Source organism: Babylonia areolata, chromosome 21, assembly GCF_041734735.1.
Source record: "Babylonia areolata isolate BAREFJ2019XMU chromosome 21, ASM4173473v1, whole genome shotgun sequence".
NCBI lineage: Eukaryota > Metazoa > Mollusca > Gastropoda > Neogastropoda > Buccinidae > Babylonia > Babylonia areolata.
In genome coordinates, this window is record NC_134896.1 from 44,414,625 (window position 1) to 44,442,026 (window position 27,402).

The following is a 27,402-nucleotide window of genomic DNA, read 5'->3' on the forward strand; positions in this document are numbered from 1 at the left end:
ACAAGTTCTCTGCTGCCTGTGACAACTTTGGCCTCACAATCAGCACAAAGAGGACTGAGGTGATGCACCAGCCAGCTCCAGGAAAGCCTTACGTTGAACCAAACATCTTCATCAACGGGCAACGACTGAACGCGGTGGACAAGTTCACATACCTGGGCAGTACACTCTGTCACACAGTTGTCATCGACGACGAGGTGAATGCCAGACTCACCAAAGCCAGCGCTGCCTTCGGCAGACTCCATAAGAACGTTTGGAACAGGAGAGGCATCACCCTGGAGACAAAGCTCAAAGTATACAAGGCCATAGTTCTCACCACACTGCTCTATGGATTTGAATCATGGATGGTCTACAAACGCCACGCCAAAAAGCTGAACCACTTCCACACCACCAGCCTCAGAAAACTTCCCGGCATAAAGTGGCAAGAGAAGATCCCTGACACAGAGGTGCTCACTTATGCAAACTTGCCCAGCATCTACACCATCGTGATGCAGGCCCAGCTGCGCTGGGCAGGCCATGTAGTTCGCATGCCAGACCACTGGCTCCCCAAGAAACTGCTGTACGGCGAACTCCAACATGGCAAGCGCTCCCATGGAGGCCAAAAGAAGCGCATTAAAGACACTCTGAAAGCTTCTTTGAAGGCCTTCAACATCAGCCACGACACATGGGAGCTGAATGCAATGGACAGACCAAAGTGGCGTTCAGCTGTCCACAAAGGCGCCAAATCCTGTGAGGCCAACAGAATCACTGCAGTAGAGCAACGCAGACAGGCCAGGAAAAGCAGTGCCAGCAAGTCCCCGACAGCCACCACCATCCCCTGTCCACACTGCGTCAGAACCCAACCCACCCACCCCCAGGATGACTAGATGGTCCTCGTCGATCCCAACGGACGAACCACCATACCAATCATTTGACATGTGCACACAGCAGCAAAGACAGAAGAAATGTGCAAATACAAATTAGCTTTTATTCAAGACTGGCATAGCCTCTTCAATCCTGAGCAACCCACACAGAACACATGGACAATACAGAACAAACACATGGTTGCCTCGGTGGTTTTTCAACTGTTGATGATGCTCAGTTTTAGGTATTTTAGGAATTTTACAAATTTTCATTTCATTTCATATTGCTTTGAGTGATGCTACCCTTACAAGACCACATGAGGGCTTTTATGCCTTCCTTGCCTTACCAAATAATTCAAAATTTCCACCCGATGTCAATGAAAACATAGTATGAAAAGAAATATACTACATTCTGAATTTTTATACCATATTTTTGTCATAGATTTTCTCATTGATTATAATTTTTTTCTTCAATTTGCTGATCTGCTGATGACCACCATTTCACACCCACCCACCCACCCCCCATCCTTGATGCTCTTACATCATTTATTCCTTTGTAGACAGCATGTTCATGGTTCATTTAGGCCTTATACACAATGATAAACTTTGATAAACACAACTTTTCCTAAAATTATTACTTTTATTGGCATATCCCTCAAACTGGGCTAACATAATATTGTGTAATTAAAGTATTATCACTAATTTCAGAAACCTACTTAGACATACTTCCTTTTTTTCCCCTAAATGTTCCAGTCATAGTAGTTTCAATGACTCAAACGGCATCCCAAAATTTCATGGGTCATTCCTGAAAGCTTCTTTCAGGAGAAAACTAACACCATAGAGAATGCTCAGTGACAATTTCTATTTTACACACATGTATTGACTGAGTGCATAAAGTATTATAATCGATTGTCACATAGATTAGAAAGTATTTTTTCAGTTCCGCTTAAAGATGGGGTTATGAGCGTAAAATGGATTTTCTATGCCCTCATTAAGCATTTTTTTAATTTATTTTACTGTCGGAAGAACCATGTGCTGAATGGTGGTAACCACTGCCTACCGCACTTTCATCATTTTCCGTTCATGTTGTCAATGTAAACCAGAACATGCCTGCATGCGAGCTATTTATAGCATCAGCTATGGCAGCGCCCTTTAACCAGAAAACGGCCTATCATGAAGGTGTGAATAATCTGACAATAAGCACGCTATTTTTAGCTGTATTCTGTTTCTTTCCTTACGGATGTCATTATATAGAGGTGCTGCACAAAAATTACTATCTTGACTTTGAATGCCTGAAGTTATCTACAATCAACCTAACTGGGAAAAAAGCCCTGATGCAGAATATACATATATTTTCCTTCACAAAACATTTACTTTCTTTCTGTATCTCACATATTTGTACTAGAATTCTTTTTAACCTATTACCCTCGAGTCCTCAAAATTCTCTGGCAAGGGGAGAGCACTTTTTCATAAAATTCTCTGGCACTCAACTGATTAAGCAGGGAAAAATGACACATGTAAATGTTAGCCAGAGAAACCACATTGCATCTCAAAGGTGACCTGACAAGATTGCATTTTGGGGGTAGGGAAAGTAACTCAATCAGTGAAACTCCGAAAAGGGTCAAAATTTCACTCAAACGTAATAAAACAATGCCTAAAGGACCCCTGCAGGTCCCTGTATAACAATAACTAAGAAAAGAGTGACACTGAAATGATAATAAAATGTGACTATTTGACATTATTTCATAAAAATTTTTATAGTAGGCCAATACAAGCCTTAACTATAAAAGAATAAATGATAGCATAAAAGAAAACATATATGTGCTGGTTTCTTTTACATAAATATGACTTGTGAGGGTTAAAGTTGAGCTTGTCTTAATTTTGTTGACCAGGGCATGAGAGGGTACCCTTGTGCCAAGGGCTGTAACTCTAGTGTGTCCCAATATTTTTCTTGGGAACATGTAAAAGAGTAGCACAAACCAAAGAACATTTCATGCCTAGTCTTCATCATTCCTGGGGTGTTTGCACCATAGGTCCTCCAGCCTTGTGGACTAATTTGTTTCACCAGGTTATTGTGTCATTCAAGATGACCAGAATGACAGATCCTCAACCACTGTCAGAATTGGACCTAACAATATCTTAACTTGATGCTAAAACAGTGGTGCCAAGTTCTCTTCACTGATCAGTCCAGGCTTTGTTGTCTGGAATTTAAGGATGGAAACAGCCTGGGGAGAGGTATGCAGCCTGTGCTGCATATGACTGTCATGGAGGTAGCGGTCTGATGGTCCAGGCTGGCATCTGGACATGCGAAAATAAAGGCGACAGAGAAAGGAGGAGTTTGTATTATACTCCATGTTTGGTGATACATATACTTACCATGTCAAACTGATACAAACTAGGCCTATCGGTTTGCTCTGCTTGGCCAAATTTCGCGCGGCTAACAGTGAAAAGACGAGCTGTCTTGCCCGGTCCGCTCTTAGCCAATCAAACGCCTCTAAAAGCTATAAACGCTGAATCATTCCTTTGGCCAAGGCTCTCCACGCCATCTTGTCAGGTTTACGCTCTGTCTCGTCTTACGCTTTTTTTTTGGCTATTAAGCGTATTCACTTGACCTTATTTTGCTGCATGCGGTTTGTGTTTATTGTATTCTTACATTCTCTACCTCTAAGTCGATCCTGTCTTTCCTTACTCTGTTGGGGATCGGATTTTCGCTGGGTGCCTAAGCGCGGGTACCATGCCTCGTATGCCATCCCACGAAGGCAGAAATCATGAGGCTGGAATTGAGACTCGGCAAGAGACTCTCCCAGGCCTGGAGCTCATGATTCCTCCTGATACGGACTGCAGCGATGCGTCTTTAGACGCTGATTGCGGAGGCAACACTCATACCAGTAAAACGGTCATGAAGGGGACCGGGGGGAAAGGGGAACGAGCGTTGCCTCCCGAGGTGTCCCAGCGCGAGGCAGGGAGAGGGGGGAGTGGCAAGTCCTCTCTTGGCGGTGGGGACTCGCGGCTAGGCGCGAACTCACAAGGGGAGGCCGCGCCCGGCCGTTACCAGAGTCCTCACTCGGAGACGGCCCTCAGGGTCCCCATTGCTGTTCCCCCTCCTCCCTCCTCTGTCGACCCCCCTCCCCCACCACCTCCTGGGGGGAAGAAAATTTTGGTTCCGGGGGGGACCTCTACTTTGCCCACCCCGGGCCAAGCCACCCCAGTCTCCCCACAGGAGGGGATTCGGGGCGCGTGGCCACCTGCTCTGCAGGTTTTCCCGCTATCCGGCTGGACTCCCCTGTCGGACCTGACCTCCCTCCGACTTGGCCAGGTTTTTCCCTTCATGGAGGTCAAGGCACCAGTGACCCTTGGGGTTTGGTATCACAGGATGGCTGGTGCCCATGGGTGGTTACCCCCATTCTATCCATACTGGTGCGCACCTATGGTGCACGCTGGGTTGCCGGGAGGACCAGGGACCAACCCCTTGTCCGCTCCCCACCGGACCCAACCCAGCACATCTTACAGGGTGACACACACAGCCCTGACAAGTGGGATCGACTTCTTGTCGGTCAGGTCGAGCTCCTTGACGAATATTGCCACTCAGTCCACAAATCGGGCCTCTGTCAACCCACAGGTGACCTCCATGGTCACAACGGCCTCCTTGTCAGGACCGACAGCTGCTGAGGGGCCCCGCTCAGCCTGGGGGAGCCTGCAGTTCCCACCTACCCAGCCCTCGGTCCTACAGGGAGATGAGTGAGTGTTTGTCCCCTCACAGCACTCGTGGGTCCCTCTTGCATCCAGGGACACCCACCATCCCAAGCATGGTTGGACCTACGGTCCACACGCTCCCCACCCGCTTCAGGCGTCAAGGACATAACAGCTGCGGCCATGGTCCCTGCTCAGGATCGTCCCAGCTCATCCCACTGGGCTGACCACAGCTCACAGGACGCCCCAGCGGCTACATCCACTTGAGATGGCACCCAGCAGGGGATGGACTGCAAACAAGAGTGGGAGCCCCTGTCTTCGGATGAGGACGAACAAGCAGATGAGCACTCTTCGCCCCCATACAAGGGTGACAGATTGAGCCCATGCCTCCGTAGGGACCAGCCTGAACCAAACTCGGACTTTGCTGAGCTCAAACTGACCCTCCCCAATAGGGTCACGCATGCCGAATCAGTCCCTCAGGCTACTTTGTTACCCTTGACCCTCCTTAGGCCATGCGACTCTAACTCCAGAACCACAAGGCGACTCGGAGTGGCAGAAATGGCGCAGGAATGGCTTAATAAGCCAGCCCACACTGTCGGAGGTGCTGCTTCCATCCCTCCTCCAGGCAGGGAGTCCCTCTCTGCCCCAGACACTTTTTCCCCGGGCAAGTTCCTTAAAGATTCTTCCAAGGGAGGGGTGTGGTCCTGGTACACACAGGACCACCCTGCCTACAGGGAAGCGGAGCCCTCTACACAGGACAGGATGCTGGTCTCTCAGCGCACCACCTTCCCCACTTCAGCTACTCTATCTTTTAAAACGTTAGCAGAGTGGGACAGATTGGCCCACCGCTGCCTCCTCGAGGTTTCCACGGCTTATACCTTCTTCGACGCGTTCCTCCACAGGGCCAATGAGCTGTGAGAACAGCGTCCGGTTAATCAGGACACGGGGTCACCTCCCTCTGTCCCGCCGGGCCTCTTCACCAACCAAAGGTTAAACACTTTTGGCAGTATGGTAGCATCTGGTCTCACGGCAGCTGCAGACACAGCTACCAGCCTTCACTTCAATACAGCACTCCCTCTTCAGCCAGTATGCGCCCCATTTTGTCAGCCACAGGGCAGAGACAAACAGGGAGGTGGCCTCATATTTAGCCCACACCTCCCAGGGGCACCAGGGTTCTATGCCACTGAAGAGACCGGCCACCAGGGCCCCTCCATATACCACACCACCTAAGTCAAAGCGGCGTGCGCAGAATCAGCGGCAGAGGAATAAACTACCTCATGTCCGTCCAAGCCCACTGGCCATGCCCAAGGCCAGAAGGCAGCACCCCCAATGACTGGACCCTGATTCAGCACCGCCAGTCGTTCAGCCCCTCCAAGTAGGAAACTTGTCCCAGCATACACATCAGTGGCATGCTCTGGGACTCAACGAAGGGATTGTATCGGTGCTAGAGTCGGGGTACATGCTCCCTTGGGTGGGGGACCGCCCCCCGTCTCTTCGGGAGACCACTGAACAGGGCGATTGGGCTACTTCTATCGATCTGAAAGATGCTTATTTTCATATCCTCATCCATTCGGCAACCCGTCGGTACCTGAGGTTTGTGTGGAGGGACAAGGTGTTCCAGTTCTCGGCCCTTCCATTTGGTCTGTCCCTTGCCCCTTTCCTGTTTACCAAGGTGGTGCGGGAATTGGTGTCCATTGTCCGGTCGGAATCCATTCGTCTCTGTGTGTACATGGACGACTGGCTTATCCTGGCCCAGTCGCAGGCCCTATGCCAGAGTCATACGGCCAGACTTCTAGACCTTTGGGCTTCCTCACGAACCAGGAGAAATGCAATCTGTCCCCAAGTCAGTCCTTCGACTTCTTAGGGATGAGATTCGACACACGGTCCATGATAGTCTCTCCGACGCCAGATCGCTGGGACCATCTGGCAGGCCTCCTCAGCCACTTGCGCTGTTCCTCCCAAGCAACAGCGCAGACACTTTCTTCCCTCCTGGGCATGATGGTGTCCATGGCACCTCTCATTCCCCTGGGCAGGGTTCTCAAGCGCCCTCTTCAGAGGGCACTGAGGTTACAGTGGTCCCAGACCTATGGTCCCAGGGCTATGGGCACCCCCTCTGTTCGAAGAGGGGTGGTTAGGGATACACAGATATGTCTGGGCGAGTGGTTCCTCGAGGTGACATCAGAGTGGCTAACCACCCCTCTTTGAACACAGGGGGTGCCCATAGCCCCACCTGCTCTTCAGGTGGCACTCTTCACAGACGCCTCCTCCCTGGGCTGGGGAGCCCACATGGACTCACTCCATGCAGCAGGGACTTGGTCCTCGGAGGAGCGCCTATGCCACATCAATGTTCTGGAACTGGAGGCAGTTCGCAGGGCTCTCCTGCACTTCATGGGGGAGGCCACTGGCAAGACCATCTGCTTGTTCACGGACAATCCCAGATCTAAACAATAGTCAATTGTCAAAAAATGTACTGCTGCGCTGTCAGCTGTCATAATTTCAGCACAAAAAGGCATTGACATCAAATGCTTCAAAAATGTCTGTTGCATGTGCGCACGTGAGAGTGAGTGTGCGCAGTTTCAGATTCAGATTCATACGCACAATGTGAAGAAAAGTACAGTACTGAGTGGTGTTTTTAAACAGGTTCTCTCCGATGTACAGTTTGCTACATTTTGAATCAAGTAAGAATTCAAAACATTTGGGATCATGGATCCATGCGCGAGTCTGATCAACAGAAAACGAACCTATCACACACACTTAAATAACCCTTCATTTTCTCAACGGATTTACATGAATCTCAGGATTGACACCTGAGGCTCTCAGGTTTACATATTTCCATAACTTAAGATAAAAATCTCATTTCTGCACCATGGCTTCAGTTACTTTGAATAGGTTTCTGAACTTTTTATTTTCCATGCTACCTTTTCTTTGTTCCATTTGTGTTCCCTGGCCACAAAAGCTATTTTGTTTCAAACGAATAACATAATTGTCAACCACAAGTTGAAGCAAATCATTGTTTGACCTATTTTAACAATTTCAGTGATAGCAGTAGTGCACTGCATTTCTTAATATGCTAATTTGCTCGCTTTTTTTCTTACAGAATAGGCAGCACTAATGATTGCAGCTCCACAACTGTTATAAAAACATATTCAACTTGTTTTATTCATTCATTAAAAAAAAATCTAAAAAAAAAAGATCGATGGAAGGGAGTGTCTGTTTTTCAGAGTCCTTGCTCAGTTGCTGGACTTACCTTTGTTCATGCCCACTTCATAGCACTTGCGTAGTCGACATGCCTGACAGCTTTTCCGTCGATGTTTGTCTATTGTACAGTTGTTGGTAGCAGGACACATATAGTCCACAGGACCTGGAAGCACGATTAGCATATTTGTTAAGCAAGCCCTACCTGTATCGATAAGTCTACCTCAGCATGCTATGCTAAATAACTGCACATAGACAATACAGGTAAGAGGTTCTCCTCCACTTCTGGTAATCTTGTAACCCAGTGGCAGTATTATTTGCCGCATGTGGTGAATAAGCCCAACAAGAAAATCTGACGTGGAGAGTGATGGGCTCTGTCAGATATACAAAACACCAATGATCATGCCAGCTTGGCTGTCACCTAGTCTAAGATGGTTTGGCCACATGAAAAGTCCTGATGGGCTCTTCAAGACTATCCTTCAGGAACAATGCAGGGGAAATAAAGCAAGGCAGGCAGTGAAAAAGGTTGGCAGAAAACATCACTGAGTAGACAGAGCAGCTTTCTGAAACTCAGGCTCTATCTCAGAACTGCCAAAATGGATAATATTGGTGTTGAGATCAGTAGTGTAGTACCCCCACGTTCAAACCAGGTTTTGGGACCAGTGACAGTGACAGGCAATGCAACAATGAAAAGAGAAAAAAACCTTTAAAAACATCTCTCATAGTGGTGTGTTCCGTTTCCAAAGTTTCTTTTTGATACAATTTACAGGTAAATATATACATATGAACATCTTAGGCAGACTACAGCATGCACCAATATACTCTCACGCAGGCCAATGCCTGTGCTCAAGTTAAGTTATGTTGCTTATCGCCCAGCTGACTACAGCTGTCCAAACTCCTTGAAAAAGCTGTCCTCAAGCAGCTTAACAACCACCTTTGTTTCAACAATCTCATCCACCCATTTCAGTCTGCCTATCGCGCTGACCATAGCACCGAAACCACTCTCCTCCACATTCTGAACAATCTACTGATAGCGTCCGACTCAGGAAAAATTTCCCTTCTCACTCTCCTCGACTTGTCAGCTGCCTTTGATACGATAGACCATTCAATCCTTCTTTCCCGTCTTCATTTTACATTTGGTATCAACGGCACTGTTCTAAACTGGTTCAAATCTTATCTCACTGATCGATTCCAGTCTGTCACTGTTGATCATTTCCAATCTGAACCTGTTAAAATCGAACATGGAGTCCCACAGGGATCTGTTTTAGGCCCAGTGCTCTTCACACTGTACACTGCTCCTCTCGCTGAAATTATCAACCGCCATAATATCAGTCATCATTCTTATGCTGATGACACTCAACTCCAGAAGAGTGATACCCCTGAAAAATTGTTGTTGCTCTTGCAAGAAACATCCAACTGCTTCCTGGACATTCAAAACTGGATGACTCGAAATAAGTTACAATTGAACGCGGACAAAACTGAAGCAATGATCATAGGAACTAAACAAAAACTGTCTTCCATCACAATTGACACAATCAAACTTGGCAGTACATCCATCCCTCTTTCCACGTCAGTCAGGAACCTCGGTGTTGTCCTTGACAATACACTGTCCATGCAAAAATTTATCAGTCAGACATGTCAGTCCTGCTACTGTCAACTGCGACGCATCAGTGCCGTCCGGAAATATCTATCCACTGACGCAACATCTAGACTTGTCGTTTCTCTCATTCTCTCTCGCCTTGACTACTGTAACTCTTTATTGTCTGGTCTGCCTGCTTCATCCATTCAGCCCCTTCAGCGCATACAAAACTCTGCTGCCCGACTCGTCCTCAGAAAGAAAAGATCTGAGCACATCACTCCTCTTTTGCAACATCTCCACTGGCTCCCTGTCTCACACCGAATAAAGTACAAGATCAGCACTCTATGTTATAGATGCATTCACAAAACTGCCCCTTCCTATCTCTGCGGCTGCCTTCACCTCTACACTCCATCTCGCTCACTACGATCGGCCTCGGATCCACTCTGTTTACGCATACCCAGATTCAAACACTCAACTATTGGCCGCCATTCTTTCTCTGTTTCTGGACCTTGCGATTGGAATGAACTTCCTTTTTCGCTTCGTCAAGTCTCCACACTCAGCTCTTTCAAGTCTGGCCTTAAAACCCACCTCTTCCCAAAATAGCCTCCCTTGCCTGCCCTTCCTTGTCTTTAGTTTCTGCAGTATTAGAGTTATGCATGCGTGTGAATGGCTGGTGCGAAAGCGCTTTGATTTGTCTCTGCAAAAGATCCAGCGCTATATAAATACCATTATTATTATTATTATTATTAAAAAAAGGCCATTTCAGGGCTGATCACCTGTCATTTCTAAAATCCAGTAAAGAAACAACAAAATTACATTAAAAGGTTGATTAAAACATTGTTCTTGTTCTTGTTGCTTATAGTCCAGCTGACTGCACAGGGCTATATCAGGACTGTCAAACCATACAAATACTCAACCGCATCAACACAAAACTGTCACATCTACAAAAAAAGACTAAGACAAACCAACAAAAAACAGTTCATGACATGGTATCCCAACCATTTAACTCTTTAGGGCAAATAAGACTAGGCCATGCTGAGGACACCAGACATTCCGCTGAATTTATGATCCACAGATTACAAAAAATCGTAAAAAAGAAAAATTCAATACTTCAAAGCGGAAAAAAAACCAATAAAAAAGCCATATAGCCTGTCACAGCCATCAAACTAAATGTGTACTATTGTTGGAACATAATCGTTACATTGTTCCACAGTTTAAACTAAATGTATACTATTGTTGGAACATAATCGTTACGTTGTTCCAGAGTTTAATTGTTTTAAAAAAGCCCTAGAAATAGTGTAGACCCACCCGCCACTTCAACATGTTATATTGGATAGGTGAGCTACCTTTATATGTATAGTACTGTACAACTATATAGATCTATAGAGACCTAATGTTTGGTTAGAGTCCCGGTCAGAAGTCACTTTAGATATAAACATAAAGATCTTTAGTGCCAGAAGTCAAGGTTGTTCTGCAACTGTCAGTGGAGAACAGACTGCACGATTGTTGGAACCTTCAACTGTGCTAGATTCGTTCTAGTAGGGATCAGTTTCGTTGTGTTCTATGTATGTTCTGACTTCAGACTCCCGAAACGGGGGAGTGACAAGTTAGATATATTTGTTAGCCCAATAATCCCAGAGAAAATCCTTGAAGAAGGGTTTAGGATTCCGAGTGGGCAAGAATTTGTCTGTCCTGTCATTTTCATGTGTTGAGGTGGCAGGCTACTTCAGGCCAGGCCATGGGCTGTGCATTCTGGAGACTCCAGGGTTCATTTTCTGTGCCCCATCTTATACCCCATTTCTACTTATCATTTCCCTTACACCCCTGCTTCTCCCCTTCCAGGATCTACGCCTGTAAAGGGAACTGCCAGAACGTGCGTCAGCTGTGGGGTAGGCTTCGGACAGGCTTTATTTTATTACATCGAGAAGGAACTTGACATCACAATTTTATTGTGGACGTTATCCTGGTGAAAGAAAAGTTTTATTAGTTGTATTTCCCTGAACGGTTCGAGGAGGAACTTGACGGAAGAATATGGATTAATTTAGTGACCTATATAAGGGTTAAAGGACTTGGTTGAGTGAATGTGTATGAATGTGTGTTAGAGTAGATGTATAATTGAGAGAGTGCAAGGTGCGTTGGAGTAGAGTACATATCAAAATTTGATGTCACGGGTGAATGAATAAATGTTTATATGACTGGTAATTAAGCCCGTGTCGTTGATATTTTGTATGTATCTCTATATCTATGTTCGGGGCTAAGGGGGCATATATTATCTAATATCGCCTATTTCTTTTCTTGACTGTCCATCTTCAGCTCCATAGGGTTCTTCTCTTCTCACCTCTTTAAACTTTATCCCCTCCAAACTATCCTCTCCTCATTAGATCTGCTTTCTGACATCGGCAAATAACACTGCAGAATGGGCAGCTAGTGCTCATCACAGTGTTTACAATCTCACTACCTAATCACTAGAGCAAAACAGCACAGATAGTACATCACAGACTGCGGAAAAGAGAAAAAAAATGTCAAGGATTGCTTGAAAAAGGAAAGGGTAGTGGATTGGGATGGCAGAAAAAAGAGACAACAATGAAGAAAGAAAACAGCCAGAAACAAAGAGAGTGATAGAAAAGAGGAAATTTCTAGCACAGAATTTCCAGAATGTGGATGCTATTTATACTGAAAGACCCCCGGCATAGAAGAACCAGTTCACTCACTTCTCATTCAAACCATTTAAAACTGAAACCACATTAAATATATTGTGACAATGTAAAAAGATCACTTCACAGACGTAAGTTTTAGACCACATAAAATTTAAATCAAGCCAAAAACAAATTTCCCTCAGGAACTGGATGATGATGTCTGGGAGAACATCCCGGAACAGGATTTTTATGGAATTACCATAAAATGTCCGTGCCCCGAGATGCAGATCCCAGCAGTTGATCAGATGTATTGACACTAAGAGGCTGGTTGCACAGAACACACCATGCAGGTTCTTCACCTTTCAGGACACAAAAATGGGTCAGATATGAATGACCCATGAGCAGCCTGCTGTGATGGTTTCCTCTTTCCTACAACAGAGGAAAGAATTCCTTAAGGTCAGGACGAATCTGAAAAAGCTTGTTTTCAGTCTGCTGATTCAATTCTTCCTGCCAGAGGTGTCCTGCATGGGAATGAACTCTTGGCTAAAAGTCCATGTACAACAATTTAGATATGAGAAAATAATTCTTGATCTATAGCATTCTTTGCCAATCGATCAGCCGCCTCTTTTGCCAATCGATCACACACATGCATACACACTTGCACGTGCGCACACATGTGCGTAGCAGTGCATGCGTACACTATTTCCATTCCTGTCCTGTCACTTTTTGTAAAAATAACTTTTCAGCAACTCGACTGACAAAAATCTTTGCAACACAGCAAAAGGTTTGTAGCAAAATAATAATGCCAAACTGGATGTAATCAGCCAATGATGCGGCAATTTTTTTTACACTGATCAACATGGCTGCAGTTATCACTATCTCTGAAGTTCGAAAATAGGCCTATACATGTGCACATGCAGACAATGACACACTGGTTTTCTCAGTTACTCAATCTGGAGTTGCACTGAAAAGAATGCACATGCATGCACACTTTTATACACACACATTCTCTCTCTCTCTCTCTCTCTCTCTCTCTCTCTCTCTCTCTGTTTATGGACATAACAAATAACCAATTCAGTGATTCACCATGCATCTACTGAATACTTTTTAAGATGATTTTTTTTTTTTAAATCACAGGAGAACCCTCCAAATGTCCAAGTGTAGAATTTTAGTTATTTGCTTTATGGGGTCATATGATTTTGCTTAGTCTATGTTGTGTTTTTAGCTTGTCATTTTCTTGACAAATCAAAACCAAGTGACAGTGAAGTTTATGATCCTATCTGAACGACAGAGAGACTGACGCTGTGGAAGAGATCGTGAGACTTCACAATAAGATAAAATGAGAGTTCAATTCATAGCAGAAACCAAGAACATGCTGACTGAGGGCAAGAAACGTCTTCAGCTTGACAAGGCATTATCCCTGTGTTTTTTGTACATGTGGATGTGATTGCTGAAGTGGTTATTTGTGACCCTCCAACACGAAATGAGTCACTTTGCACCTGACCAACTTTGCCACCAGAGGCGGTGTCAGGCGGGTGGGGGTCAGGTTATCGATTTTCAGATTTTGGCTTTGTAGTAAACTTTAGGCTTTCTTTTATCTCATATTGAAGTATCTAGGCATAATTGTGTCTTCTTTTGCCTTAAAAGTGTGCTTGACCCTCTTGTATTCAGATTCTCTGAGGCCAAACTCCCCTAGATTTCGGATTCTTTTAGTGAGTTTAGCCTCAAAATGGGTATGTATGGTTCACACTTCACCACAACCAAGAATAAACCTCTAGAGTCATGAAATTCGGCAGGAATGGTCATAAGGCTTTGTTCTGTCAGGTGAGCGAGATCCTGTGTGTCTAGATGTGAAAGGTCGTGTCTCTGTCACCAAAATGTCACCAAATATGTCACATGCGACGATGATAATTCTAATACAGCACACCAACGTGCAGTTATTCCATGCACATGCCCGTTAGTGTTGTGAAATGAAGCTGCGGCCTACCTGAGATGATCTGTCTCCTGTCTGCCAGTACAGTCCCAACAGGTAATCCAAAGAATGTCACACAACTAGTGTCAGTTGTCACAACTGAAGAGTTACTGGAGATAATTTCAAGCACAGTTCCATGTTGTTCTTATGTCACTGTTCTAAGCACTTTGAACAGATCGGTTTATATATGCACACAATGTATAACTGTATAGTAAGGATAGTGAGTAGAGTGTCACTGCTAAGTGTCACAGTCACCAAAACTACAGGTAAGCACACACACACACATAAACAAAAACAAGCTAGCTTGTCATAATGTTGAGCCACATTCTGTCCATGGTAATCACAGAAACAGTCATTCCTGTGGAAGCAGAGAGGTGCCTGGCAGAAAGAACACATATATGATGTTTCTACCCCTCGTCCCTTTGCTGTCCTGTGACTGTCTTTGATGCACTGCCGACCCTACATCTCCCTTTGATCTTTTCTAACTTGTGATGCTCGATGCTGGCCAAGGCAATGGGGGCATCTGGCACTGCTTTGCTGCACCCTGCTTTGCGCTTCCTGGAGGTGAATCCTGTGCGAAGTTGTTCTGCAATGTCAGCGCGAAACATCAAGTGGTCATAGGTCTTGTTCACTGGGTCATGAGGTGACACTTCCCAGGTGAAGTAAGCCTGGGCAATGCACAAGTTAACCAGAGAATGGAAAATGTAGTGCCACCATTTCTTGTTCTGATGACCAACAGGGTAGTAGGCGCGATACTGGTCTGACTTGTCAACGCCACCCATGTACTTGTTGTAGCTGGCGATGACTGTCTGCGTCACTTTGTCCTCCACTGTCGTCATGCCTGGTGGCTGGTTGGTGCTGAGAAGGTAGATCTGACGGTTGTCTTTGTAGACTGTGGCCATCAGTGAGCCCTTCTGCATCTGCAGCAATTTTCCCTTCTCTTTCAACTTGGCAGTCTTGACGTCCTCTAGTAACCCCTTGCAGTTGACGCTGACAGTGGCACAGGCATATGTCCTATTTCGAGCCAGGTGTGTCATCAAGAGGACACTGGTGAAAAAACGATTAAAATACAGGCGCCTGTTTTGATGGTAGAAAGGTGATGCCAACATGTGAACAACTTCATGCCCAAGACTGATGGTGGTGTCTCTGCGACTTGCATTCCCGGTGTAAATATCAAATGCAACGTAGTACCCTGTCCTGGCGTCACACATCTCCCACACCTTGATGCCCCATTTGGTTGGCTTGGCTGGCATGTATTGCTTGAAAAATATCTGACCCTTAGTCAGGGTGATCACATGCACGTGTGTTAGATGTGTTGCATAGATGAAAGTACTAGTTGATTTTGAAAAAACATGTTTTGGGCATGACACTGCTGATCCAGTTATTCCTGAAGTGAGGGTCGGTTGACCAGTAGCACCACAAACGTGGCAGATGATTGATCCCCATCATGATCAGCACAGAGAGATAGGCCCGCATTTCATCAGGTGTTGTTTCAAACCATAGGGGGTCAGGTGTGCCCCAGGCTGCTTGTTTTTGTTGGGCATATCTGTTAGTCTCTTCTGCTGCAACTTGAAAAAATGTGATGGGTATAAACAAAAAGAAATAATCCAGAGGGGTGGCAGTGCTTGGCAGTGAATGTGCAGGGCCTGTTGGCTATTGGAATGCGGCCACGTTGGTAGGCTGAGTAGCCAGTCGCCACATGGTTTGCAGAGCAGCGAGTGGCACATTGTCCTCGGGATCGCTTTCACCACTTTCTTCTCCTTGACTGGAACCTAAATGTACATCAGAATCTTCTTCTAATTCTTCACACTCCTCAGTCTGATCATATTTTGACACTTCTTCTAAAATAAGACCCAATTCCTCCGCTGAATAGTCCTCGAACTCACTGATGCATGCAGACAACGCCATTGTGAAAATCGGTCAGTTTCATTCACAACTCTCCACACACAGTTTCCCTCCTTTCTTTGTGAATGGAAGTGGTGCTAGCATAAGGTCAAGTCTGTCTCTTTCAATCGATGTTCTTCTCATTGTTTTAAACTATGAGCCAATAGTCGCTTTCAAAATAAGGACACACTACGTAAACAATTCGTCACTATGAAGGAAAACCCCCTCTGTTATTGGCCGAGAGAGACCACATGATGAAACCAGCCATTCAGCACACTAGCTTAACCCTTTCACTGCCAAACTCACATTTATGCAGCAGTTAGGTAGAGGACCCATGTCACAAAAAGGTGACCAGATCATGGGTCTGTTACCCATGAACCTAATGCTCTTTATGTTCAGTGGTAGGATAGGCCATATTTTCTACACATCACAGGGAGAATCCCCAGCTATTCTTAGACACCATATTTTCTGTTTATTGCACAAGGGGATTTTGCACTCTAAATTGACTGGCGGTGAAAGGGTTAAATAAACATGGTCCCTGTGAAAGGAAGCACGGATTTCAACAGATACTTGGAAACTTCCTGACAAGATACACTTGCGTTGCAAACATTTTGCCATTAAGTGAAGAAGACGACATTTGTGAGTTTCTAACCCAGTACTTCAGTGATGGAACTGACCATTCCAACTAGGCTGATGGTCATGAAATCAATCTCAGTGAATACGAAGGCAACGCTGAGTTCGAAAGCAGATGACGCAGGATTGTCATTCAGCTTTCAGCAACAATAATATCAATTTTGATATAGATGACAAATCAACATTTGCACTGGATACAAAAAGGTTGGAAGCCTTCGCCTGTAATTGCTGATATCACATGCGCCAGGTGCCATCAGTGGTGTGACTGACATGGAAACGAATGAAACTGACTTGCTGCACTGAAGTGAAAGACGTGTTTCTCACAGTTTACACAAGGAAAATGCAAGCAAAGCGACTGGGGGACTGGATATAGCTAAAGTGTCTGAAGGTAAGCATTCTTATTTTACCAGCATTGACAAATATTGAAATGTAATGATGGTATAACCAATAATCAATTGCTGATGATTTATCTAGCAATGATTGACTCAAGACTGATTTATTGTCTGTGTACATTGGTACAGAAATTCACTGTTTGACATGTGGAATAAAGATGATTAAAAGAATAAAATGAATCTGAGGAAATTGACAGAGTGTAAAAAGAAAATCACACACACACACACACACACACACACACACACACCAGGACAATGTGTGACACAATGTGTTTACATGTCACTCACACACACACACACAATGTGTCAAACACACACACACACACACACACACACACACGGTCCCTTCACACTTTAACCATTACATGTAACTGAGCATGGGTACAAGGGCATGACATTATGAACAGTTTTCAGTTTCACAGAATTTGCTTCAATGGATATTTTATGTATATGTTTGTCATGTTGGTTTGTGTGTGTGTGTGTGTGTGTGTGTGTGTGTGTGTGTGTGTGTGTGTGTTTCTGTGTCTGTGTGTGTGTTGTTTTGAGGTGAATAAATATAGTTGTGCCAACAGTAAATACTGTCAGTATTACTAATAGTTCAACTTTTTTTTCAGCCCTGAAAGATATGATGGTACTTTATATGTCTGCCTGTACACCAATGAATAATTCTGAGATCACTGCTGGCAAGTCATGTCATCAGAAGGAAAGGCAACATCACCACATCAACTGCACTGTCAACTAAAGAATTCTCTGACTGGTGAGCTCCCATCTATGAGTGAGTGATTTTGTGGTCAACTGTTAATGTACTATGATTTATAGTATAAATTTACCATGAAGTCTGCAAACTTATTTTCTTTTTACGAACTTTGTATAGATGTACATGTATGGAATTGTAAAGTTTTGCATAGACATTTACATAAATGATATCAGTGTGCATGTGCTTGACATGCCACTATGCATAAAGTAACTTAATGCATTGCAGCATGTCATGCACATGCACACTGATATGCACAAGGATACTCATAGTGATACAGCATTAATAATCACTATTTCATACTTTTATTATCAGTAAATTGCTTTATCTGATTATAATAGGAAAGAAAAAATTATATAAATATATAAGTGTATTCTTTTTTATTTTCTGATAAAATAGATGGAACTAGAAGTAAAGCATTTTGTAAAGTCCTGTTTAAAGAATGAAAGCTGTGACGTAGATGTACAAAACTGAAATTACTGTTTGATATTTAATCTAACATTATTAGCATTAATGAATAAACGTGAACCTGTAGTTGTACCTTTTGTGTGAGCATTTTTGTTGTATGGATCTTTTTTGTTATTTTGTTGTGCTTGTTGTAAGGATTATGGTAATATCACAAGCACAGTAAGCCAGTGAGCACATTGAATCACAACAATTACATAATTTGGCATCATGATTTAGCATTCCCCCCCCCCCCCCCGCCCCCCCTTTAATCTGGCATAAATTTTAGTACACATACTATACAATGCAAAAGTTTCATAGCAATTGGACCACAAACAACACCACAACAAAACTAATCTTAAAACTGGTAGGTTTTTAGTTATGTTGAGCTGATTAAAAAGTAAGTATACTTACCCCTCAGTCACAATTCTTTCCAAAAAAAAAGAAAAAAAAGAAAGAAAATTCTTATTTGAATAAAATCAAGTGCACTCAATATTTTTCTTTCCAACTTTGAGCAATTGTGGACATTGCCACTAAGTATGTGTGTGCCAAATTTCATGAACATATCTTGCTTAGAAGTATGTGGTTGCTATGAACATGTTCCAAAGCTTTTCGGCCTTGATTTCTCAACTCGTTACTTTAGAACTTCAAATCACAATAACTTTTCACCAAATCATCCAATTTACAAACTTTTCTTTTCTTTTGCTGTAAAGCTCATTTATTGCAGATTTATGATAAACCAATAACAAAAAATCAACCTCTGGTGCAAAGCGACTCATTCCACGGTGGAGGGTCACATTTTTAATTCAACATGAGGGCCCTTAAAAATCCTGGAAGGACCCCCAAAAATTTACACAGAGGGTTCCTGGGACTCTTATGGGAAACACTGTATCAGTAACTGAGTGAGTTTGAGAGTTTCAGAATTTGTAAGCTGTATTTTTGATTGTGAACTATTTATGATTGTGTGCTATGACGTGTGTGTTGTGTGTGTGGGGAGGGGGGGCCTGGGGCGTGGTTGAATAATTTAATAATGTTTTGTATCTTGTGATCAATTTTTCCTTTTTGATATTTACTTGTGTGTTCCATTTGTAAACACCAAGGCCTTATTTTCAAGATTAGGCGTAAATGCTCATAATAATAATAATAATAATGACTGATGATCTGACAGTCGTGACAAGCATGACATTTCTTTTCTGCTTCTTTGTAAATTAAAGACCACCATACTCTGGTACGAAGTCTGTGTTTACTTTTTACTATACCCTGATGTCCATATGCCAGGCTGAGCACTTGCTGACACAGACTTTGGGGTACAACATGTCTGGTTCTTATAATGACAACATTCCATTCTTCTTTCACTGCTTGATACCCTGCTATCGGACAAATGTCCCACTTCCCTGTTTGGACATGCTCTCATACAGTTCTCAGTTCTCCATCGTTCTCTGAAGCTTTCTTTGACACTGCTTTTGGTGCAGCCTTCTGTGTCACAAAACAAATGTAGTCTTATGAGATGTGTCATCTGATGTCTTCTTGTTGACCTGTGTGTTTACTACTGCATGTACTGAACACCTGATTAGCGCACTGATCAAGTGTCTGCTGTGCATCTGCTTTGCCTCCTCTACAAAGAAATCTGTCAACTGATCAGTAACAAAAATGTGAAAAAACCAAAACATTTGATTCCCGTCCATTGTATGTCAACCCTGGGTTTCATGAAAATCATGGATTATTGGTTGTCTAATTCCTGCTAGATGAAAACAGTGAAAGCTCACTGATGGTCATGGCCACACCCCTTTCCACACACTCTCTCTGGTCTATTGTCTTACAGTACTCCTCTCTCTGTGCTCCCCCTCTTCTCAAATTATGTGAAAGTACCGCACCCTTACTACTAGTCATTGTCACTCGCTTAAAATTGATGTCTTGATACATGAACTGGACAAAGCATTGTATATTGCTGTCAGTTTCATCACTATTGTTGTCATCACCTTGAAGTTCAAACCAATAATCAGACAAGATAGATCATACTTATTCCATAAATAATTATGTGCACAGCCTGCAAAGTTGTGTAAATCCATTGACTGGGACTATTGTTTTTGCTGGACAAAGTTTCTTATGCCCATTTTGCATATGCTGCACACCCACTTTTCATGTGTGCTTGACACAGCACAGTTAGCAAAACATTATCAAGAAGAAAGGGATTGTCTACCTGACGTATACTCACTGAAATAGCATGTTTACAATCCAGACACATTAAACCAATCATTCAGAGTCTGTGTCCACACTGATGAAGGTGTTATAGTGTACTGGCAGTGTCATCTACACCACCCCCACCCTGTCCCCTTCCCTCCTCATCCCTTCTCCCTGCCCCCCCCCCCCCCCCCCCCCCGGCCCCCACCCCACCCCCCTTATCTCCCTCCCTGTTCCCTCCAGTCTAAAGTCTTTTTTTTTTTAATTTATTTTTTTTTTTTTTTAAATCATTTTATTAGTATTACTATTATTATTACTACTACCTTTTTCTATATTATAATTATTATTCATTTATTTATTTATTTATGTAAGCTTATCTATTATTTATTCCCCCGTTTGTTTGTTTGTTTTTGTTTTTTTGTTTTGTTTTTTCCTCAAGGCCTGACTAAGCGCGTTGGGTTACGCTGCTGGTCAGGCATCTTTTGGCAGATGTGGTGTAGCGTATATGGTTTGTCCGAACGCAGTGACGCCTCCTTGAGAAACTGAAACTGAAACTAAAGTCTAGCCTTTCAGGTCACGCCAACACTGTCCCAAACCCCTGCTCTCCCCCCCCCCCCCCCCCCGCCCCCCCCCCCCCCCCCCCCCCCCCCCCCCGTGTGAACTTTCATCTGGTCAGCTAACATGCCGCGAGTTGTATTGTCCTGTCTGCCCAATCTGTTTGTGACGTAAACTGGTGAACTTTTCGTCACAGAATGTGGAAAGACTTTGTTAGAAAAAAATTTAGAGTAATTTGCCCTTGATTAAGCCGGAAAGAGAATTCGTGGGAAGTCTCTGAAAGTTAAAGTTGCGAGTTTGTCAATTGTACTTGTGTAAATGCTTCACAATGGGTCTGGCGAAAACGGGAGGATTGAAGTACTATATGTGCTGTTCGGTCCGTGCTGTTCGAACTTAAAGGAAAAAAGGTGACATCGCAACGAATACCAGCCACGAACCGACTGCATAGAGCGTGGCGAGCTCAGAATCACTTCGTGAACTGAAAAGGACCGCACCCTCAGTGGCGATGATATTCCTTCACTTTTTACGAACAAGGTCTTCAAAACAAGCACGTTATGTGACATTTTGAATCGAATATTCATTTTTGATGTTTCAAAATATATTTAATTCTATTCAACAGCCAACCCTAAGAATGTTTTGGGTCTGATTTCTCAAAGAGGGATGATTATACTGTCTTCATTTCTCACACACTTATCCGCCTAATGTTTGAATCTAAAAGCACAATTTAACCTTTAAAATGGAGAATTACAGTACACCAGCTGGCCGGTCTTTTTCAACTTCCAGTCACCAATGTTGTATCATTCAACTGGATTTTTGTGTGTGTGCTTTGTTTGTTTGTTTTTTGGTCACATTCTTAGCTGTGATATTTATTCAGCACATACATATGCATTTCTGACACATGGTACAAAACTGACTAGTGTACACCTGAAACAAACACTAAAAGCATTTGCACTATATGACATTTGTCAACGCATACTTCTTTCAAGTGGAAATGCTTGCACATTTTCAGAAAGTGCTGTAACAATGATACTGAGACAGTGAGATTCTTGCTACTTCCGCAGGTAATGAGAATGTTTACACACACACACACAGAGATAGATAGGTAGGTAGGTAGGTAGACAGACAGGTAGATAGATAGAACACACACACACACACACACACACATAGATGGATAGATAGATAAGGCATAGTTATTGTTGCAAATTTAAATAACTCACTGGCTTGAGATTCTGCACATGCGTAATGCAGTGAATAGATCTGACACATTTTGGGGGTTGTGTGGAGTTTGACTGAAAATGTGTGACTAAAACAAATGTAATAACATTCAAGCTATAATCATATATTCTTTTCTCTTTTTTTTGTCACAGCTGTCAGATGTGCAAGTCCCAAGAAGACATCACTGCTACTTCTGCATCAGCAGTGGAAACCAATGCTGCTGACAGTAAAGTGAGTAATTTTACAAAATTGAACAAATTTGGAAGTGAAAGTATGCAATGATCGGACAGCTTTACTTCCCCCTTTACACCAATCTGACATTGATGACACAGTGAAAGATTACTTATTAGGGCCTTGAAGACTGTTTTGTCATAAAATTTAGACTGAAAGGGGGTTACAGTAGTGGGTGTCGATTTGTAGAGTGTGTGTGTTAGTTGAGAGCGGATTGATTCAGGAGGATAAATTGGTATTGACAAACTGTGTAACACAGTCAGATTATCATCTATGTGTGTATGAAGACTTTTTTTTTAAAAGCTTTCTTCTTGGGAATTGTGGAGTTTGAATGCTCCCGATATTTTTTTCATACTGATGTAAACAAATATTGCAGCGGTTTATATACTGTTTATATTTATCTGATATAATGTTGATTCATATGCAATATATACATCACTTATACACAAGAGATAATTTGATTTCAACAGCCAAAGCTTATACCCACTGCTTGCTAATGATATTGATCATATTGTGCGTTTAAATAAGACTTCAGAAACTGTAGCTGTGATTTTTCTTCTTTTTTTTCTTCTTCTTCTCTTTGAGGGAGAAAGGTGGGAGGGTGGGTGCAGTGTGGTTCAAACCAGTTAAGATTCACTGCAGAGGGGTTTTTTTATGATCATGGAAAAAAAAATCAAAACTTTGTGAATGTAGACACTGCACTTCAATACAGATGTATATCACACACACACACACACACACACACACACGCACACGCACAACATCCAAAACTAAATGGTGCTCACATCATATTTTAACCTAGTGAAAGTAAAGACATATCCATTTTGGGAAAACAGGCCAGCTGATTGTACCAGACTGGTGTGTCTGAATATCTGGGGGTCTTGAAAAGACTTATCAATGCATGTCACTTGTAATGATGTATAAGTGAGTACTGTATCATGCACACATGCATGCATGCTACACCACAAGATGAAATCATTCTTTACTTGCAGTTAATCATCAATGCAACTGTGATGAAACACACATAATGTGATAGAAAAACCAGAAAAAGATCAAATTCATTGGAACAGCGATGGCCATTTTCTCAAGTCTGAAATCTGTTTTTAGAAGGCATGCGCACACACACACACACACACACACATACACACACACACACTCACTCATACTATGTAGCAACAATATGAAATGTTGGAATGTATATAGATTCTGAATGAATGGGTGACACACAGGAGCGATACTTTTTTTTCTTCAGTTGTTAAAAATCTGTGGAAGGTTGATGTCGCTGTGACAGCAGAAATGTCTGTGACAGCAGAAACTGACTTGACTTCGCCTTCTTGTTTCTGGTTCCGCGACAATTGAAAATCTTTGCACGACGAACAAGTTCAACTTTCGCACCACTTATCAATTGTCCGTTCTTTTTTTTAAAATACTCTTTCAGCTCTATAACTTTCATGGATTCAAGAGCACTTTCAGTTTCAGTGGACAGAGTCGCCATGTTGCCTTATCCGGATGTCCCAAGGTGAAGAGGCTGAAATTTTCACTGACTTCCAGTTTCCTAACAAACAAGTCTATAAAAACAGGTTTTGGAATGAGCGAATCAGATCAAACTGTTGCATTGGACGAATCTGGATTGAAATTATGGTGCTTAAAGCCTCGCCGACCACTAAAACCATCTCAAGGCTATCGCCACGTTAATACCTACTACAAGGGTAAAAAACAATTAAAACGAGTCACCACTTCAAACTTTCCACTCAAAGTTTAAAAAACTTCCATAGTTTAAAACCTTCAAATCTGATTAAAAATATTCACTGCTTTCAAGAAGTCCATCAGCGCCCACGGAGGGACATCACGAAACAAGGTCTTCAAAGAAACCACTGTGTAATGTCTGTGATAACATGTGTAGGAGTAGTGCTATGTGTCAATGGTTTACTTTGTTCAGACAAAGTGGGAAAGCACATTGTAATTTGGTTAACAAGGAGAGCACTGAGAGTGCTATGTTCATGCACACTGCTGTTTACCAGAGATATGTAGGTAGTAAAGTTTTCCCATACATTCATTTGTCAATGGGACACTTTGTGAAGACAAAGAGATTTGTTTGGTCACGGTAACACACAGTTTTATCATAAGTATGATGGGTAACATGAGTTGAACACTCAGGGTTGTATTGATCAGTTGTATGTTTGGGGCACAGTATTGGGTGTCATTGCTGGTGGCAGGTAAGCTTGATGAAGCTTGTTTTTACTACACATAGATCTATGTGTGAGAGTTGTGCATACTGTGGACATGTGGTGAAAAGTGCTGAGAGTGTACAGGCCTTTCATGTCAGTGATATCCTGGATATTTTGAGATAATATCTGACCTGGGTTTTTAGTTGTGTGTTTGTGTTCCAGGTGTGCTGCTTGTAGAAAGTACTTGAAGTAGGCAGTGTGTGCTGCTTTATGTAGGGCTTTGTGTTGCTTTTGCTAAGTAGGGTGAACTGCTTAGTGTGTGTGTTGTATTGTCAAGTAAAAGTAAACACTCTATAAAAACCACTCCATGTGGCCCTGCTATTGGTGTGAGGAGAGTGAGTGAGTGAATGTGTGCAACATCATAATCGATCCATCATCCCTCTCTCTTGGAATCAAACCACACTTTCAAACAGTTTTTACAACTTGGCGTCGCCAACAGGATAGGCAGGTAGAGTGTTTTACTGATGACACAATAAGCAAGTTTAGTGTTTAATAGGACTAAAGCAGCACACAGCCAGGTAACACAGCCCGGTAACAGCCCAGATATGACAACCCCAACTACCATGACACAGGATTTTCTCATGGGGTGGTGTGCGGCACCCACACTGCCTGTGTTCAGTGGTAAGCGAAGCGAGATGTTGGCTGAGGACTTCATCATGGAGGTGAAGCGGGTCCTGGCCGCCTACCCCATGGGAGACGAGATGGCTGCCTACTTTGTATACAGCCATCTGCAGGGAACCACACGCAGAAAGCTGATGCTGTGGGACCTGGAGGAGACCAACATCCCTGAGAAGGTGATTGACATTCTGCTGGGTGTGTTTGGTGACGGACAACGTGTCACCACACTGTTATCCACATTTTTCAGCAGGGAGCAGTTGCTGAAGGAGTCCATCTTGGACTATTCTCATGATCTGCGGAGTCTTGAGAGAACCATCCAGATGAAAACGACTGGGGACCTCACCAATGAGATGCTGAGGGATCACTTCATTGATGGCCTCAGGAACCCCCTGCTGAAAAGGGAGCTGCGCCGCGTAGTGAGGCAGGGGCCTCAGATCACCTTCATCCAGGCGAGGAATGAAACATTGTGGCAAGAACTGGAGGAGGACAAACAACAGCAACAGACCAGGGAAGAGATAGCACAGTTGGGAGACAAACTGTTGCATTTGGAAGAGAGTGTTTGGTCCATGCAGGGGTTAATTTCAGATTGAGTCAGTCAGAGAGATGGGGCTGTGATAGAGAACAGGGCTATGGGCAAAAGGACAAGAAGGAATAGACATAGGAAAGGTCAGTCAGTAGTGGGAGATGGGATCTCCCCACACAAGGTAGACAAGGATTTCCACAATGATATGGAAAGGGATAGTCTCTGCCCAATAGTCTCAGGAGGCAGGATCAGAGTCTGAAAGAAGAATTTTCAATCAAGACAGTAAGCGAATATGATGATGAAGATCCTTGCCAAGGTGAATGGGTGCTGCTGCCCATTCCACCTGATCCAGAAATTCCTGGTACTTGTGCTACACGGGAGGGCACAGGTGATGGAGACTGCCAGGATGCAGTTGAATCTCCCAGACAGTCACAGCAGCCGGTGTTCACTGGTTTGTGTAAGACTGGCACCAGGTCTCATCCGAAGCCTGGGGTGCATGGGACATGTGCAGGTGCCAGGGTGCCGGCTCAGACTGACAGGGGTGGGAAACTGTCCAGGTCAACCTGTAGGGTTAGAGCTAGGAACAGGTTTGATGTGAACCATCTGCCACTGGCTGGAGTTGTTGTTGAAGCCTGTTCAGGGTAATTTGTGGATGAGGAAAATTGCTCATGTCCTGCGATGTTGTTTTTTCCTTCATTCCAGGGTTTGTGGTGGCTGATGTGTCAGCTGGAACAATTATGTTGATTTTTTTGGTTGTATATCTGTTTCAGTTTGAATCTTTCATGGTTCTGGGATATGGTTATTGATGTATTGTATTTTGCTGATTGTATATTATTAATGTATTTCTTTTTATTTGACATGTTGCCATTTTTTGTATTGATCATATTAATAAAGGTGACATACATTGGAGAATGTACGTTGACAGTCCTGTAATGTTCTCATTTTCACAGGTTTTGTTTTGCTAAATTTTGGGTACAACTGGTCTTCCATTATGGCATTTGCATGAACTGATGATGGCATTGGTCAGCATGTGATCAACAGCAAAGAGGACACTGCGTTCTAAAGCCGGGGGTGGGTGTTATAGTGTGCCGGCAGTGTCACCTACACCACCCCCACCCTGTCCCCTTCCCTCCCTATCCCTTCATCCCCGACCCCCCCACCCAACCCTTCTTATCTCCCTCCCTGCCAAAGTCTAGCCTTTCAGGTCACGCCAACACTGTCCCAAACCCTGGCTCCCCTCTGTCTTGGTCGGCGGCTTTGTCGCTTGCCATAGTGATGGCATAACCAGCTAGCCGGCACGGCATGGTCACATGCAGGCATGGTCACATGCAACAGGCACAACTTGTGCAAATGCAGGAATGTTTCCCGTGTGGCGGCCTGTCTTTCAAGTCGTTCCCCATCTCCCCTTTCACAAACACAGCTCTCTTGGAATTGAACCACCCTTTCAGTTTTTACAAAGGAAAATCAGAAACAGATGCAGGACATCTGTGGACATCTTACAGGCACTATGGCAACATCTTGTGCAGGACATCAACTGACATCTAATAGGCACTGAATGGGATAAGGACAATACAGAAATCTTTCATTTATGACTGGGAGATCTCTGCTCTTTGTTTTAGTGCATAAAAGTATAACACTATATCACTGGTCAGAATACTGTGTTCATTTTGATGGAAATAAGGTAATCCAGAAATACTGATTATATTGTGTATAAGTCTCAATATGCCTATCAAAAAATCATATTGCAGGCAGATAGCCAGTACATTTCTTTCACCTTGAACTCCTCCACAAATTGTAGTTTTTCAGACTATCTTCTTAACACTGACTTACTTT

General features: G+C 43.5%; 2 protein-coding genes across 3 annotated transcripts in view; one reads left to right on the forward strand and one right to left on the reverse strand.

Annotated features, from left to right (window-relative positions):
• LOC143296332 (uncharacterized) overlaps window positions 1–27,402 on the reverse strand; it is a 486,076-nt gene that overhangs the window by 95,235 nt on the left and 363,439 nt on the right. For both annotated transcript variants that reach the window (XM_076608201.1, XM_076608202.1), the window contains exon 5: window positions 7,777–7,890. In XM_076608201.1, coding sequence (XP_076464316.1) covers window positions 7,777–7,890 — 114 coding nt within the window. The remainder of the gene's footprint in view (window positions 1–7,776; window positions 7,891–27,402) is intronic.
• Window positions 24,376–26,266, forward strand: LOC143296491 (uncharacterized). Its single transcript, XM_076608453.1, has one exon. It carries the CDS (start codon window positions 24,974–24,976, stop codon window positions 25,634–25,636), a length of 663 nt encoding a protein of 220 aa, XP_076464568.1. The 5' UTR covers window positions 24,376–24,973; the 3' UTR covers window positions 25,637–26,266.

Coding starts and splice junctions, on each gene's coding strand:
- LOC143296491 (XM_076608453.1), top strand. CDS start 24,974: ATGACAACCCCAACTACCATGACACAGGATTTTCTCATGGGGTGGTGT.